At 34.9% G+C, this 18,311-nt stretch overlaps 1 protein-coding gene and 1 long non-coding RNA gene across 7 annotated transcripts in view; one reads left to right on the top strand and one right to left on the bottom strand.

Annotated features, from left to right (window-relative positions):
* Positions 1 to 18,311, bottom strand: part of RYR2 (ryanodine receptor 2) — a 381,271-nt gene that overhangs the window by 55,926 nt on the left and 307,034 nt on the right. For all 6 annotated transcript variants that reach the window (XM_021527067.3, XM_021527070.3, XM_021527068.3 and 3 more), the window contains 9 exons: positions 16,776 to 17,096; positions 15,189 to 15,429; positions 14,692 to 14,779; positions 13,555 to 13,647; positions 13,044 to 13,214; positions 11,974 to 12,033; positions 6,375 to 6,509; positions 3,054 to 3,166; positions 2,315 to 2,411 (listed from right to left, as the gene is read on the bottom strand). In XM_021527067.3, coding sequence (XP_021382742.2) covers positions 2,315 to 2,411; positions 3,054 to 3,166; positions 6,375 to 6,509; positions 11,974 to 12,033; positions 13,044 to 13,214; positions 13,555 to 13,647; positions 14,692 to 14,779; positions 15,189 to 15,429; positions 16,776 to 17,096 — 1,319 coding nt within the window. The remainder of the gene's footprint in view (positions 1 to 2,314; positions 2,412 to 3,053; positions 3,167 to 6,374; positions 6,510 to 11,973; positions 12,034 to 13,043; positions 13,215 to 13,554; positions 13,648 to 14,691; positions 14,780 to 15,188; positions 15,430 to 16,775; positions 17,097 to 18,311) is intronic.
* On the top strand, positions 10,193 to 11,367 carry LOC144246060 (uncharacterized). The gene is made up of 2 exons (XR_013339713.1): positions 10,193 to 10,304; positions 10,729 to 11,367. It is a non-coding gene; the product is annotated as an uncharacterized LOC144246060 (long non-coding RNA).

The following is an 18,311-nucleotide window of genomic DNA, read 5'->3' as shown; positions in this document are numbered from 1 at the left end:
AAAATAACTTCAATATTTTACTCTGTTATCCAGAACTAGTGGTAACTAGAAGCCATCATTTGTTATTGTACTGATTGTTGCTATGTTAACCAGCTTCATCAGAAAAATGACAATCCCATTTCAAGTCTATGCTAGGTATAATGTTATCTGAGAAACTCTGAGAGACTTTGAAGGAGAGGAAATCCAAACCTGAAGCTTACCAACAGTTTTAGACAGAAGGAGCTCTATCTACCAACAACAATAATGTTGGCAGGATATAGAAATTTAGGAGACAACAAACCAATAATGTAGAAAAAATATTATACATGATTCAATAATATATATAAAGCCATAAAAAGAGTTTTTTTCATGTGGTTATTTTGCTTTCAGTTTTAGACAGCTCTAGTTGGCTTTCTTTGAAAGAAAAGGTAGTCCTAAATACTACAACAATGACCTAACAGTGGTCTTAAAAGCATCTATACAAATCTCTGATTTCTCATTGTTTGCCAAAAGACATTTCAGAAAGCAAGTTTTGCCTGTCAAGTTACTAAAAAAACTGCTTCATCCAGATGCTATTTCCTATGAATAATCTGGTAGCTCAATGAAAATAGCTTGCATAAAATATACTCACTCTTCATCCTTGTTTTCATCTAGCACTATACACCAAAATACAGATAAATAATAATAATTCCATGCATTGATAAGACAGCACAAGTAATACACAATTGCAATATGTTATCAATTAAGCAGTAAGGATGTGTTGGCCACTTCAAAGATACTGGGAAAATGGTTTGTTGTCTATTGAGAAAACAAATTTTGCATGCCCGACAGATTCCTGTGAAAATGCTTATAGATATCTGTGAATACTACTATTTCTATGGTCTCCCAAAGAGAGCAATGGAAACACACATATCCATGAATTTGTGGAATTAAAAGGGAATTCCTGTAGGTTTTTTTTTTTTAAATAAAGGATGATATAAAAGCCAGACCAGTCTGTTTCTGTCTTCTCTGAGACAGTTTTTTCAGTCAAGCTACTGGTGAGCAAGGAGTAATTGATGAACTTAGCAAATATATAGGTTCATCATGGAGGTAAGGAGATAATCCCTCATGTCAGTGTAGCCAAATTACCACGCTGGGTTATTTCTTTACATGCACACAACTGCATATACATGCACACATGCAAAGAACATGTTATGTTCTTATGTTGTTCTGTTGCACACTCATGCTCCCAGCTTCTAAAATAAAATTATTTTTGAGACTGAACCTTCCCTATTTAAAACACTTGCATTGTGTTGGGATACCTAAGGATATCAGTTTAAAAGGCTGTATACAAAGTAAACATTTGTAGAAATCTCTTGTTTTTTCACAAAAAGGATAATATTGTTCATACACAAAGGATGCCACAATAAATTAATTCTGTGTGTGTGCTGGCAAAACTGAACTTCCATAGTCTGTTCTGTCTGTGTTGAGCTTATTGCTGGTGATTTCCCTTTCACTATTTTGATTAATTTTTAAATTTGTTTATAACTTAGGTAACTGGTTTTAAGCAAGCTTTAAGCAGGAAGAGCAGATTATTACTTTTTTTCTAATAGAAATTTTATGGTTAGCTTCCTCCCTCTATTGCAGAGTGTAGGCTCTCCTTACAATAAAAAGACTGATTTCAGACTGTGCTCTGTTGGACCTCCCAGGGACTGAATCAGTTTCTAGTTTCTTGCCCAAGATGAGAAAAAGCTACCTTTCAGAGAGACAATTGTAAGGGATGAGGACCACAGACTTAAATGAAAATCACTGTAGGTATTTGCAAGGCTAAAGACATGGCTCTAACACTTCACCACTGGGAAAAATCTTCATGTCCCTGCCAAGAGGATTCTTCTGTGAAGAAGCAAACTCTGACAGCTTCTAAGGAACTGATTGATCTAAGACTAGATTCCTCTAGTTTCATATTCTAACCTTTTGACTTAAATGGCTTTAATGTGGATTATGTAGTCCTCAAATACACAAAGGCTAGCTGCAAAACAGGAGGGAATAGGCTGTTCTAGTTCTCCACAGGGCACAAGATAAGAGACAGGGGAATGACAGCAGTTGATATGTAATTTAGAAAAAAAATCTTTTTAAAAGGTTATTGAAGCCCTGAAGCAAAGAGCCTGAGGGGATTTTGGAATCTCCATCACGTGTAATTTTTAAAAAGCCGTCGAAGTGACTTGATTATAGCTCATCCCTTTGGGTAGAGATAGGTTAAGTGATATCTTAGCTACTTCACATATTTATAATTATTACTGTACAAATTGAATGTTAATCCATAATACATTCCTATGACCCTTTCACCCAGACATACTGCTAAGTCTTCTATCAGTTTGTCTTCAAAATAGTGTTCTTCTGTTTCAATCCAAGATTTATCATAGCCTTGAAGAAAGAGATTGACGGCTCGGTGTCTGAAAAAGAGCATTTAAAACAAAAGTTGTAAATTTTTAAAAGTAGATTTGGTCAATATGAATTTCATTTAGCTTGAAGAACTGAACAGTCATTACAACAATAAGAAGAAAGAAAAAGTTCTATGGTTAAACCTATCAAAGCACCCATTTAAAAATAAAATTTACATTAAAATGTTTTTATTTAAAACTGTTTCCCACATGAGTTGTAAAACTCATGCTAAAACATATTAACAATCATTTAGAAACAGATAATAAATAAACCTTTAAAGAAATTTAAATATAACAAATTAAAAAATTAATTGCCACATTGGTAAGTTTTATGTTTTTAATATAAAATATTTCTGTATTTTTTAATACTAATATTAAGAAAACCATTATTAAAATAGACCAATAGATAACTTTGTATTGTGCTCAAATAATTGCATTTTTTAATGTTCAGGATTAGACTTGAAATCAGAAACTGAAAATATTTTTTTTTATTATTTTCAGAAGATAGAAAGAAGTAATTAAACCTAATAAAAAAGAAATATACCAAGTAGTTTATCAGTTACTGGTTTCCTTTCTTTTTTCCTCTTGAGCTTTCCAGATACCTCTTTATGAACTTTAGTGCATTTGTGAAAGACAGAGCAATACAGCTCTTACCTTGGAAGATTATACAATGGTGCCATTCTAAAGCAGGCCACCACTGCTCTTTTCCTCTGTTTAGACAGCAGCTTATGCCACACTGCTTTCTTGGACCTCTGCGGATGCTCAACCTGTTACACAAAAAACACATGGGAAAATAATGTGGCACTGTCCCTATTGTTGGGAAAGAGTAATATTAGTAAAAATGTTAGTTAACAGATAAATCAAGTAGAAAAGTAACAGAAGAATAGACCAGAAAAAGTGTTCTAGACAGAGTTCAAGCATTCAGCCAAGTCATAGAATCAGAATTTAGAAAATAAAGCAAAATCTCCCTTTCCTGATATGATATAGATATTCTTCTTTTTCACTTAATTCTACTTTTTCTATATTTTAGATAGAGCACTATCAGTAAGGCCATTTCTCAGGAAGCCTTAACTTCCAATGCAAAGAGCCTCCATTCATTCCATCTTTTATATGTAACTCTTTACACATGTACAGGTAAATTGTACACCTTCTCATTGCCTCAGACAATATTTTAAAAGAAATTTTCATGGATACAAATAATCTTTGTAATATTTATAATGATCAGCTATGATAGAGAGGAATTAGTCTTAGGAAAGAGTGACAAGTACAAGGACTTAAGACTAAATCTTTTCTTTGAAGTAGCACAGACAGAATTTACATAAAATACTTCAAAACACTTTAGCTACATTTCAGAAAACTACAGCTCTGTCTTAAATTATATTCTCTTTCTGCATCTTGGCTCTACAGTAACATGAGATGAAAAGGGTGTACTCGATCTTTATCTTTTATGCCTTCAGGTTTTCTTCTTCCACCTCTTATTCTTGTTTCCATCCCAAGATGGAAACCAGCTGTGGTGCTGAAGAGCACCTACATACTTCTGCATATATCCTGACTGGATAACTGGGAACTATGATTGCAGACAGTGCAATGGACCTATCCTTCCCCACAGCCTATTAATGATCTCTGTGATTTATTTCACACATCTTCCATAAATATTATATAACTTGATTTAACCAATGTAACTGTTATAGAGTAAAGGGGAGTTGAACTTTGGGGTGGGCTGTTTGGTTTTTTATGGGCGATTTGTTTCTTTTACAAACAACTACACTCCTCTGTGTTCCAACAGCATCAAAGAAGCCAGTGGAAGTCATCATTTCTACCCTGAAAATCGTTGAAATTCTCCCTTGAAACAAAATCAAGCTTGATACGTAAAATATGTAGTGACAATTCGGACATTTAAGTAGACCCAATATTCAATCCAAATCTGATTATCCAGTTTAGTGAAATATGAAAAAAATACTAATAGTTAAACAATGAGCATTTAATTAGACAAAAACACTGCCATTCAGTGAAATATGTAATTATATTTGTAAGATTAAATGGTAGCAAACTTAAAGTTCTTTATAAAAGATAAAATGCAAAAGGAAAATATTTTTAAGAGAAAGGACAACAAAGCATTCAGTGCAAACATTTTTACAGTCACAAAAAAGTGCCAGCACTAATAATTTAAAAGTCAGACAAATCCAAATGTGGAAGTTAGCTAATTAGTAAAATCTTCACAAACAATTATAAATCACTCTATACTTTCCCAAAAGAAATAGCCTCGGCCTACACAAGCAGATTTCTGAAAACAGTAAAAACAAAGAAGTTAGGTCTGCATGGAAAGAAAATACAAAGAATAGACTGAATGTTGCCAGTGCAATACAGAAACATTTGGAGTATGTATATATAGAGAACAGAGTGTTTGCATACAGAGAGCAAAGGATTACTCAAGACTATCAGAAAAACAGATGCAGTGCTTATATATTCATTAATTGTAAAGACACCAGATTTCCCATTTCAGTAACAACATCTCCTGAACATTTATCTACAGAAGATAAGAAAAGCTGTGGGGCTAAATCTTAGATTAAACAAATAGATGCAAGGTAGCCATAAAAAAAAGCAGAAAACTTTTCAACAAATTGTTTAAGTCTGATCAGAAGTACTGATCCTAAATGTTGGCCTGATATTACAATGAGAATCCATCCTGTTCTGTACTACTGCTGGATCATCTCAGTCAACTTTGATAAAACCAGGGTAGAAGAGGAAACCTTTCCCTCCTTCACCCCCCACCCATATTTCTAGCTTTTCTCTAGTCTTCTTTCCTCAGAGCAAACCTATATCCTTTCAAATCGGCACCCATTCTTCTCTCTTGCTCTCTTTTATAGGTAAATCATGATTGACAAAGATTTACTTCCATATTTCTATCACTTTTTGCTTGCTCCACACATATTCAGCAACAGGAAAAAATTAGTGACTCCTCATTGTCTTCTACCAAACTGTTTAAGGCTGTTGAACTTGCAGCAAATCCACATCTAGGCTGGCAAACTATATGAAGAAGAGTTGTACAATGCAGCAGACAGGACACAGATATTCACATCAACACACCTTCTGCAGTGTGCATACCAGCACGTTTACATATCTCTCAGGTTCCCACTGACTGAACCAGTGACTTCCTGACAGTGAGGAAACTTCTTGATATTGGATCTGGAAACTTTCTAAGTGAAACCAACTAATCTAATGAGAATTCAAGAGAACCTTGAATTTTAAAATGTTCTTTGAAAAGGAAAAAAAAAATTAGTAACATTTATATGAAGATAGTTTGTAGCCTATGGTATGCAACAATCTGTGTTCATTTCTGCCATTAGGAACAGCTTCCAAGTTAATGTCCTGTTTTTTCACCACATTTTAAAAAAGACAAAGCATAATAAATCTAAAGTGCATAATAATTCAAAGAGAAAAGTCACAAAAATAACTTATCAACTAGTCTTTGACCTGTAAGATGTATCCATACAGGAGATTTTTTAACTTCGTATTTTCAAGGATATGGAAAGGACACAAAATAAAAGCCAGAATTACTTAAATAAAAGTTACTGTAGTTCAGGCCACATGGGAAGCTCATATATTAATGCAAAAAACCATTAAATAATTCAATAGAGCTTTTTGCCAGATTCTGAAGCAACTTAAAGTTTGTGACAGAACTTTTTCAGAAAAAATAATTCCTCCAGCCTGATTCTGCTGTTTCTTGAATGCAGCAAGGAATATATGAATTTTCCAGATTGGCCAAACAAATTGTTCAAGCTGCTGCAAATACACTGCAAGATAGATATTACCATGATATTGAACTACAAAACACAGGATTAAGCATGTAAACAGTAGCTATCAGAAGAAAGCAAAAAGAATATAACATTAAATATAGGAGGTAAAAGTACAAATGAAAGGGTGGATAATTTTATTTAGATTAAGAAGCAATGGAATTGTTAGAATGTGTCTAACCTGTTCCAGGTGAAATAGCACATTAGCTATATCAAGGACCCTTTCCACAGTCTTTTCTGGATCTGAGGAATCTTCAGTCCTGTTTGGCAAATCTTTGTAAAGTGCCATCTGCCATCTAATGGCGGGATCCTCAAGCTGCAGGAGAAAGATTTCACAGGTCACCAAGGCAAAATGTTCCAAACAGCTTAACTAGTAGAGGAATAGCTTCAAAGGCAAACTGAAACACTTTGTACAGCCAACCTACACCTTTACATAACCCATCTAGCATCCATTACACTGTGAGAACAAGACATATTTGTGCAATGCCTTATAAGACCTTCCAGAAAACAAAGTGTTTTGGGTTGGAAGGCAACTTTAAGGCCATCTTATTCCAACCCCTTTGCCATACACAAGGACATCTTCCACAAGACCAGACTTCTCAAATTCATGTCCAACTTGGCATTGAATACTTCCAGAGGTGATGCATCCACAGTTTCTATGGGCAACCTGTCCCACAGAACTAAAACACTAATAATAATACAAATATCAAAAAATCATTGGTCAACAAATAGTACTGACACCAGCAATTAATATAATATTTGAGGAAAAGTAATGAATATGAGGTACACAGACATAACTTAGTACACTGCCTTTCCCATTATTAAATGAAACAACATTAAAAGTGTTGCTCTATTAGTTGGGATTACTTAGTTTTCAGTTATGGATATTAGTAGGTACTTCTATTATTTAAGTCTATTTTAATTTTTTTTTTTTTTTTTATCGTTAGAAAATTCTCATTTTACTGATCATAGCTAAAAAATTATAAGTTGATTTGGAAAAATGAAATCCAGATGCATTTGCTTATCAGCCTACAAATTATAAAGAACTGTAAGAATCAAAATGCTTTTTATCAAGTTTTTCTCTTTACATTTCTTTTTTTCTACTTCATTAATCTGTTATTCTCTCTTTTACAATTGGCGATTTCTTCTTGGTTTGTTTTGTCTCCCCAGTCCTTATGCTAATCAAGACCAATGCAACACACTTTGCAACCATTTACTGTGCCATTTACAATGACACTGGTGACCCATTTTACTGAGAGCTGTGGCCAGTGATCATTCCTGATTCTGCTGTTACTGTTGAAGACACACTGGCCCAGATGGCTAGAGAACTCAGGGAGGGGGAGCTAAAATTCTATAGATTTCATAGAGCTTGGACTCAACACTTAGTTGGCTAAAACTTCTTTGTTGATCCAGATTTCAATTTGTGCCTAAGATGAGACAATAATGCTAATTCACCTCCCCAAAACATATTATGATATATGGTTTACTCAAGTTCCAGGAATGATTAAAAACTTACAGAGTCGTTCATTAATAGCTTATTATAACCTAGAAAGCCACATTTTGCAGTCATTTCTTCCACCTTTCGGCTTTTCCATTTCTTAACAACTGTCACATCCACAGTCTTTGTGTGCGCATTTGACTGGATCATCATGAATGGATAGTCCATAAAAGACTTTTTAATCACAGATGGAGATGTCTTTTGATCTGAGGACTCCTCACATTCTATCAAGGTACAGCTTTTTTGTATAGGTAGTTTTCTAAGGGTATGAGTAGTTGGCATTTCAAGGTGTGAATTAGAATGGCTGGAAGAAGATTTTGGTGACTTGAGCTTCATCCATGTCAAAATGAATGCAAGTTTCATCATCAGTTTCTTGAAATAAAAGGCTTGGTACTGAGTAACAGCATGCAGGCATGCAAGGAAAGGAAAGACAGAAACAGGATGAAGACAAATGTAGACAAAGGTAGACAAATGCATGAAATAGATGCCATAACATTAATAGCTAAAGATTCAGAAGGACGATTCTCTAACAGTGTAGTACTCCAAAAATTAATCTAGATAAATTGCATTTTAGCTCTAATGTAAATAACAGTGTAAGGTGTCTGTGAGAAGAAGTGGTTAACAGAAAACACCATTTAAAATTGCTATGGTTGGAAGCAAACCAGCTCTCAAAAAGCAGTATTTTTCCTATATTTTGAAAGCTGCTTTACACACACCACGATAACTAAATTACGTATTAATTCATAGTAGAAAATAATTTCAATTTATAAGACCATTTGGCCCTCATTCCTATTACATTTGATTTAATTAGACAACAAAAGGGTAGCCCATGCATGATGATATCATTTTTGGTAACAAAAAACATCATACTTGACTGTATAGTGACTGAAGCCTAATGAAATTAGAGAATTATGGAATGAATTGTATTGTAATTTGTACATAACTACTGAATTTAACTTTAGACATTATACTTTAACTAGCTACATACTTACATTTAGTGTTAACTCTAGAATGTGTTACTGATAAAATCCCATTTTTTCTGCAGTTACATACAGGTCTAAATCAGAGCTTTTAGAAGTTATTAAAGCAATATGTAAACAGCTCTAAAATAAAGCTAACGACAATAGCAATTTAGTTTTTCTATCTATGTATTATGTGGTTCTCTTTCAGATTTTCATCTTCCACTGGGAATTCATTTAAAAATAGGAGATTCTACAGTCACTGATGAAAAGTTTACAACTGGAAAATCCAACAGTGTGGATTTTGGATTAGCTAAAATTACTTTTATCTTAATTATCAAGGCACTGTGAAATTGCATCAATCTAAGAAATTTAAAAACAGTTTTATTCCCATTAAATAGAGAAGATGTATGTTGCTTAACAATAGCAAACTTTTAATTGAAGCATAGGAAGCTTTTAAAGAGAAAGCAAAGACCAAGGATTAGGACGTATCAGGACATCCAGGCAACAAAGCAGTAACAGACAGAAATTTCTTAACAGCAGAATGTATCACTGAAGAAACAAAACAGAAACAGAAATAGTTAAGACAGGAGGGTAAGTGCTAAATAGCAACATGAAAACCCAGGCAAGACTTGTAATGCATGGCTCACAAAATTACATTGTACACATACTGAAAATGACAGAAAAGAAATATCTATCACTGTCACTAAGAAAACACTATTGAAGTTTATACACAAAATCACCTCATGTTCAAAGGTTTTATGTTCATGGCATTCACATTGTTTAAGTACTGTTGCTCATTAAGATCTTCAGAAACACTGCTTTCTGCCTAGTACTTTGCCCATGTGTTTTCTGCTTCTCATTATATAACAATATGTGCTATATAAGGATAAGTATTTCAAGATTTTAGGATTTAACCAAATCTTTTGCTTTCAGAGTAAACTTTTCTATGCGCAAACCCTATAATTTAAAGCTACTGGATTAAACACTCTTGTTGTTAACATGGCAAAGACATACAAAAAAATATGATGGGAGAAAATTAATCTTCACATATTATTGAGGAAGAAGCATCCCACTACCAGTTCATAAAAAAAAAAAAATTATTACTGCCATGCACTGATTGCAGTGGAATGTAGACTACTAAATGATTCTTAAATAATGGTTCAGAAAAAAAAAAAAGCACCAGATTTTCAACTCATGTTTACTCTTTTGTGACCTTTTAATAAGCACAGAAAACAGTAGTTTAGTTTTCTCTAGAGGTGAATAAAACATGGGGCAGGGAGAGGAAGTGGAGGACAATCCAAAGTAAAGCAACATCCATAGGTACAGGTACAATTCCATCATGCATAATTTTATTACACTTCCATATTCTGGATTCTTTTTCTTTATTTGATGCATTAATAAAACAGTTTCATTACACTGGCCATTTCAAGACTGTCGTGGTTTGACACGGAAAGATAATTTTTTCCGGAAGGAAGAGGTCAATTTAGATATTGACCAATTGAAAGTAGACACGCCTCTGAGAACACAGAAGGGTTGAAAGCAGAATTCCCAGGGGAACTCGCTCTCTTTGGTTCTGGTCAGCCACAGTGCAGACCTTCCCCCGCCCAGCCACGAGCTGGGTGGGGGAGGGGAAGCCCATGGCCTGAGAAAGGTAGGCCGAAAGCCCCAAGGGTGGTGGAAGGACTGGAACCGGGCTGGCCCCTGCAGATGGAAGGGTGGAAGAAATCTGGGATGTCTCCATTTCCCCCCCCAGCGTTCCTCTCCCGAGAGGGAGAGAGAAAGCCGCAAGGAAGGAGGAGCGGGGGGAGCTCCAAGGTGCCCAGTTGTGTGGGAGTTGCTGGATGTCCAGGCATCGAGCCATCCTGGGAGTTCGGACTTTTAACCCTTCCTTGAGAAAATGAAAGCTTTGTGAATTTTCCTTTCCCCTCCTCGGTTTGAAAGAGAGGAAGAGGGACACCTTGGACCCTGGGATGGGATGTTGGAAGGAGGAATTCTGGATGGGAGGGGGACAAGGAGTGGCTTTTGGCTGGACTTTTCCGTGTTAGCCACAAACTGAACCAATCTTCTCCTTCAAGAGGGACTGTGTTTTGGGAGGATGCCAGTGAGTCAAGAGACCTGCTTCAGCTGGGAAAAAGACAAAAGTGGAGTGAACAGAGAAAAGGTTAGGGGGTTTGTGGTAGCGCCCCCTTGCCCTGGAAAGGAAAGAGAAGAGAAGAAGATCTCTGTTCTTGAGCCCTCGGCCCCAGGGGAAAATGGGGGGGGACTGTGGTCCCAAACAATGAAAAACTGAACTGTTGTTTTCTCCCCTCTTGGCAGGGCATCCTTGAAAGGAAAAATCCTAAAGGCAGTCTGACCATCCATGCATTGTGGTGAGAGCACTGTGCATGGAAAGGAGAAGGGTCACCATGGCAAACTTTTTCTCCGGGCGGTGCCATGTGTGACATGGAAACACAGGATGTGGAGCTGTGTTTCTTGGGGGGTCTGTGGCACAGGAGAGACTCTGTTCCCTCGATGGACTGAGTATCGATTGTTTGGAGGGTGGAAACCTGATTGGGGTCCAGATTGTGTTTCACTGTGGTTTGTTGGAGTTGGGTGGTGGGGAGAGGAATGTTTTGCAAGGTTTTCATTTGGATCTTTGTGTGGTTTTTTTTCCCCTTCTTTAGTTTTCTCTTTTCTTTTGTAGTAGTAGTTTAATAAAGTTTTTTTTCCTGTTATTAAGCTTGGGCCTGCTTTGCTCTATTCTAGATTCCACTTCACAGCATTCAAGGTAGGGATCACATTTTCATGGGGGCACTGGCATTGTGCCAGTGTCAAACCATGACAAAGACTTTTTCCCTACAGCTATTCCCTGGCACTAATTGGAATTAAGTAACAGAAATCTATACTTTTTCCCAAAAAACCTTCCTTTCCCAGGGCTGAAAATCAGGCACCAAACTGAGAAAGTTTGAGATTTTTCACTTTACAGAGCACGTCAAAATGGCAGCTTCCTTTTCCTTTAGACTTCAAGTTGATACTAAGTAACTTTGAGCATTTTGCAGACTTTATCTCAAATAATAGTAGGTGGAGTATAAACAGTGATAGAACTTCCTTCCATCTCCAATTCTTTATTAATGGTGCGAATGGAAAGAGATTTGAAGGGCCATATGATATTGTATATAATGCACATACACACATTAAAAACCTAACATTTAATAGTTAACATGAACAAGTTAGTTGAGAAAAGAGAATAAGGGACTACAAGTTATCATAACAAACCAAGGCAGGTTGTCTAATTAATTCTAAGGAAGAAAAATCAAATTTAAAAACTGCACATAGATTACCTTGCCCTGAAGGTGAAGATTACTGCGGATGACATCTCGTACTTCATCTTCCGTGTCTTTCTGCCAATAGATTACAAATCATATAAATTAGGAATAGAAGGTAATTAGGAAACGTTATGATTCATTTAAATATCAACCTTGGGCTTCATGAGATGATGAATGAAACTGACAATGTGAAAGACTGAGAAAAATCTCAGAGACAATCCTTTTCTTAACCAAGCTTGCAGGATCACGTTCTGGATGGCATCATACATATCTGTTCACAGCAACACACTAAATGCGAGCCTGAATTCAAATTGCTAACATGCATATACTGAAAGTTTGACCAAATAAATTCAATAACATGAACAGAGCCTTCCATGATTTGAGGTTTTTTTTTTTTTTTTGCAGAGCTCTTTCATAGCATCCTTTATAGGATTCATTTCAACAATCTAATGGTCATATAACCCCCTAGAGTGTAGAAAGTATTATAGCTTGAAAAAAGGAGTATATTCCAAACTAAAATAAAATTATTGCACTGTGAGTATATATCCAAAAGAATCACTTTTGAAACAGTCTATCCCTTTAGAAATTCTTTCATTCACATGAGAGTGACTAAAAGGAATTAGTTATGATATTGAGCATACAAGTTAAGAAACAGCTAGTTCTTAATGTTATGAGAGTCTAAGAATCAACTAGATTGGAAAAGACTTTAGAGATCAACTCCAACCAAATTCAAGCTTCATAAAATATAACAAACACTATTTTGCATTAAAAATTAAGATAAAGAAATAACTAGTTCAACTACTGAATGATATCTATTCATATACTGATATATTAATGTATTGATATATTCATATACTGATATATTCTGAAATACTTTCATACTGATCATAAGTATGTTCAAATTGAAATGTTTTATGCCATGAGGAAAATATGTAGATATACACCATAATCCCCCACTGTGCCCTTATAAAACAGAATTATACTGATTCTCTGTGTCATGCTGTAAGAATGAACACAGGGTGAAATACTTAAAAATTAGATTAGTAAATATTTTTAACTTTTAGAAGTGCAAAAAGAGCACCTACCATGCTAAAACGATTTTTGGCCAGTGCAATCAGCTCTTGGTCTCCAGGAGCACAAATGTTTAGGCCTATTGGAAGCAGTCTCTTCAGTGCTGCCACAATGAGAGAGGTCTGCATAGAGTAGCGGTCACCTTTTCGCTTCATCTTCTTCCTTTCCTGGTCAGAAACTGCTGCCTAAATAATAAAGATGAAAAAGAAGCCAAATCCAATATTAAATAAAAGAATTGTACTAGAAACTTTGTACTTGTCTTTGGTTTGACAATTTCCTTATTACTTATACAGGTGTGACCTCATCCAGTGTAACTGGCATTTTAACATTACCAATATTTTGCAATATGTTGCTGAAATGACTGTGCTTTGCATCTCAATCCATTTTTTCAATAGACTTCTCCACCAGAAAAGAGAAAACCAAAAGCAAATCCCCTCCCCTCCAAAAAATCACACAACGAAAGATGCTTCTCTGGAATCGTCCTGACTCCTTCCATTTGCAAAAAGAAAAATATGAATACGCTACCTTAGACATCTTAGATTTGGTGTCACTGATAAGGAAAGACATGTTGTTGATTTCATTTTGTACCACAAAGTTCTGCTCTTCCCTTTTGAAATTCTAGAAATATACAATCTCAGTTAGAAGCATTTATATGACTCTATCAAAACATACCTTAAATAAAAATACAAATTAAGTAGAAATCTGCAAAATCAACAAGTTAAGACAAGAACAGTAAAAATTAATATATTATCAACAATGTCCTTGAACTTCAGCTTCATTTACATCGCATAACTCAGGTAGTGTATGTTTGGGAAATGGAGGAAATGTTTCCGTAGCTATGAAAAAGACATGATAAAAATCTTATTCCTCCTCCAATTCAATATGAAAATATTGTCCAGGTTTTCCCTTACTAATAAATTATTAATTCATTTTTTCCCCATTATAAGCTTCCACTATATTCGGGTAAATAAGAAAATACTTAAATAAAAGATTGAAATTATGAATACACAGGTGATTTCATTATATGTTATCTACCTACAGTGTAATCACTTTTTGTGCATAGTGTTGCTTATAATAAATCTAATAAAGACAAATTCAGGCACAAGTACTGAAGTCATAAGGTATCTCGTTCCCCAGACTTGAGATAATTGAAGCTATAGCAAATAAAGAAATTTTGTAGAGACAACAGTCCATACAAAGATCTAATGCCTTAAAGTAATTTGACTCATTTGGGTTTTTGATTCTTTGTGCTCCAGTATTCACCAAATCAAGTTTTATTTAATAAGTATCAGTGCTTACTAGGTGTGATTACAAAAAGGCTTTGGAGCTAAAATAATTGTAAAGAAAAAAAAAGGTAAGGATACAAAATGGAATGAGTTTAACACATTAAAAAAATCCCAAAAAACAAGCCCACAACAAACAAACTAGAATCTGTAAGAAAAATATCTTCAATCAATTTACTATGGTACAAAATACCTATCCAACTCTTTTATCTTCTCTGCCATTTCAAATGTGCCAGAAATGTGAGTCACTAATACCTTCCCATCTGCAGTTTCACTTCTGCCATTAAATGTGTTTTACAAATATAACTACTAAATAAAATAACTGATGTACCTATTTAGAAACCTAATTTAAAAAAGTATTTACCAAGGAATTACTTACATGAGACTTTGACCAGTAAATGAAAACCTCAGCCACCATGCGGAACAACTCTTCTGCTTCAGGATTGGGCTCTTTCAGCCATTTTGCCCTAAAATTTGGTAAAAGGGTGAAAAGGGGGATAATCCTCATTTTCTTCATGATTTCAAATCACTTTTCAACATTTTACAAGGATACAAGTCGACCAAACCAATAATATATGTTTTTAATCCTTTCTGGTAGCAGTGGCTTTTTGATGTCCTATTTCAAAACCCTTACAATCCTTTATATTAATCTTAATTCTAATCCAATAGATCTGGATTGTAATTGGGTTTTGTTTTCTTCTCAAAAAGACCCCAGCTCCTCCTGAAAGTCAGAAAACATTACCTGGAGCAACTACAAGATTGTCAGACTGAGTAAAAGCCACTTTAATTCAGTGCTAGGCACATCAAGGGACAAGAAGCAGTATCAATAAAAAGGAAGATTTTATGAGATTCATTGACCTATTCCTCTCCACATACCTGTTATAGTCCACAAATCTAATCAACAAAGGGTAGAAGGCATAGAGGTCCCGTGCCAAAGTGGTGAACTCATCTAGGATGAGCAGTTCAGCCTCCGACATGTCACCTCTGCCTTCTGCTCTTAGATGTTCTTCATCCGATACAACCACTGCTGCCTTTTTCTTTAGTTTATCCATCAGTGGAAGGAAGTGTGTCTTTAAGAGCTGTGGCTTCGCTTTACTTATGATGGGCTGGGAAAACACTATTTAAGGCAATGAATATTATAATATATACCTGGCCACAAAATATAACTAAAATCTTTTATCTTTTCCCTCTTTCTTGAATCTTCTAGGCTACAGAGCCAAATCCTGCCCCCATTGAAATCAGCAGAAGTTTTGCCAAGAATTAAATGTGGTCAGGATTTCACAAAATCAATTCACTTTGTCTGAGGGCAGAAATTCCAACGTCACAGACTAAGGAAAGATCATAAAACCTGAAATACCTCTTTACTGGAATTCTGTCAGCACGGTATTTTTCTGCATAGTTTTATTGAGCCATGCCAAAATTGTTTAATGGTATGGATGGATAAACATATAGCTACATAGTGAATGCACAAGTTTTCTCAGCTGCTGGCTCCTGCTTTGAACCTTGCTTGAGCGAAGGGGAGCTGGAAAGCATGCTCTGGTTATCCAAAAACCCATGGAAACATCTTGCCTGTATTTCTTCAGCACACTAAGTCTTGTATGTAGACACAAATGAGAGTGATTCAACTGATTAATTTCAGACTTGTCAGCACAAGCTTTTTAAAAATCTACTCATAATAGCAGTTATGTAAATTAGCATTTCAACTGGGCCCATTGGTACCAAACCATTTGTAACACATTGATTAAATTAAACAGAATTTTAGGCAGTCACTAACTATTCTTAGAGTGCATTACATTACTAACTCTCAAAACACTAGGAATTCTGAATGCTACCATGAATGAAATTACTACTACAGTAAATACTGAAAAGTCATAAGTCTAATTGAAAAATTGAATACACACCACTGAAGTGACTTTTCCTCAGAGAGTGTAACACTGAGAATTAAAGTGTTTTTAAATTAATTTTAAATTGTTGACAAGATGAAGTCAATGTAACTATTACTAAAATTACATGAGAATTTCGACATTTCAATGTAATGGGTATGTCAGATATACACCTACAAACCCAGGTTTTAAGGATCCATCACTCACAGAATAGCAAGGAACTGTATAATGCCTGCAATTGAAAATTTGCTATATAATGAAAATGGGGCTAAATTACTATAGTCCTTGAATTTAATATACTGCAAAAGGCACAGGTGTATATTCTATGGAAAAAGAAATACTCTAATGTACTTCCTATATTACTTATAGAGAGATTGAAACATACTGCTCACACTGCTTTTTCTTTATACTTGTTATTTCTGGTTCATCGAGATCTGTTTAAAAATGTAAAAATATGAGTGTTCTTCTATTCCAACTTTAACAGGATAAATACAGAGCAATTCAGAGTCTCTGTGTGTATACATACATTCTGAATATACACACACATTTGCTTGTTTATTAATTTATTTTCACATCTTACCTGCTAATCTCTTCATCCACGCTCCTTCATCAATACCAAGGTTATTATAGATGATTTTCAATATGTTACCCAACAGAGTGTTCATGTGCTCTGACGTCAAGGCTGTGCAACACATTTCAGCCTTGTCAGGATTGTTCTCTGGCCCATGCTCCCACCAGTGTGACATGTAACTACACAGCATAGGCAGTATGACTTCCATGATATGTGGCATTTGTGTGTAACGAATACCGGATTCTGCCAGTTCCACTATTTCTTCCATTAGCTTCATCAAGGAAGGAATATTTGGGCAAACCTCTTCTACACTAGTTGGCAAATTGAGAACTGTTGAAAAAAAAAAATCAATAAATTAGGTCACAAAAGGAAAATAGCTTTTCAACTGCTATGCAATACAACTTCTGCTTTCTGTTTACATTTTTACCTTTGTGATCCAAAGGATACATACCCAGCACAACAATAAAAAACACATCCTTTCATACCTGTTGAACAATAAACTGTTTATGTTAGCAGTTCTGTAATAAAAATTTCTGTATGAAGGCTTGAATAACGTAAATATTGTGGAATGAATTCAAAGAAATCAGATGAACTTTTCTATATACAAAATAAACCTTAAAGTTCAAAATCCCTTCCAGTGTAAGTTTTGCAGTTGTGAAACAAATTGATACAATGAAATATCTCTCAACACATCAGATGAGACCTGAAATTCAAATAGAATAAACAGAAACCATTACCTGTCCTAACAAATTGAGCAGATTTGAGAAAATGATCCTAGAGGTGAATATGAGATTGTAAATGTTTACTTTTTAATTCATTTGAATTTTTACTTCCTTGCTCTGAAAAGGCACTGCAGTTGCCTTGATTTTTTGAGGCAGTTTCTTTCATCTGCAAGTGCAATCTGTAGCTCCTGAATGTTTAACATACTAATAGACACATACCATGACATACACAGCTATCTACAGAGCAAGAATTTAGCCTGCAACTTGTGAATACGAGTGTCTTTACCAGCATTCCACAACTCTTTATTGTCTTTTTTGCAAAGCAGTATCCACTCCTATTTAGAGCAAATATATTTTACACAGACATCACATAGTCTCATTAAAGATTATGCAATCTGGGAAAAAAACATTCCATTTTCTGTTAAAAATCATGATAATAGAGTGGATTATACTTCCAATTAAAATAGACAAAATATAGGTTAAGCATGCATAATTGTTGATATTTTCAAGTTTGGATACTACAGGTCCTTGGAAAAAAAAAAATTTCCATGCTCCCTTTTTAAAAAAATAAAGATGAAGTTATAAAATTATTGCCATTATAAACTGCATCTTACACGAACATACACTGTCATTTTTATGTATCAGTAATATGATACAGGCTCAGCATATGTGCAGAGCTTGTGAAGCTCTACTGCAAGTTCTATTTTTTGCAGGAACAGTTTGTGTATGTAACCTTATTCAACAATCATGTTGCAGCATAAGAAACACCAAGAATGTAATAAAATAATATATGTAAAGTAAACACACGTAATGTCACTGTAAA

This window comes from Lonchura striata, chromosome 3 (assembly GCF_046129695.1).
Source record: "Lonchura striata isolate bLonStr1 chromosome 3, bLonStr1.mat, whole genome shotgun sequence".
Lineage (NCBI taxonomy): Eukaryota > Metazoa > Chordata > Aves > Passeriformes > Estrildidae > Lonchura > Lonchura striata.
The sequence above is the reverse complement of the archived record's forward strand: the minus strand, read 5'-3'. Positions and strand labels throughout refer to the sequence as shown.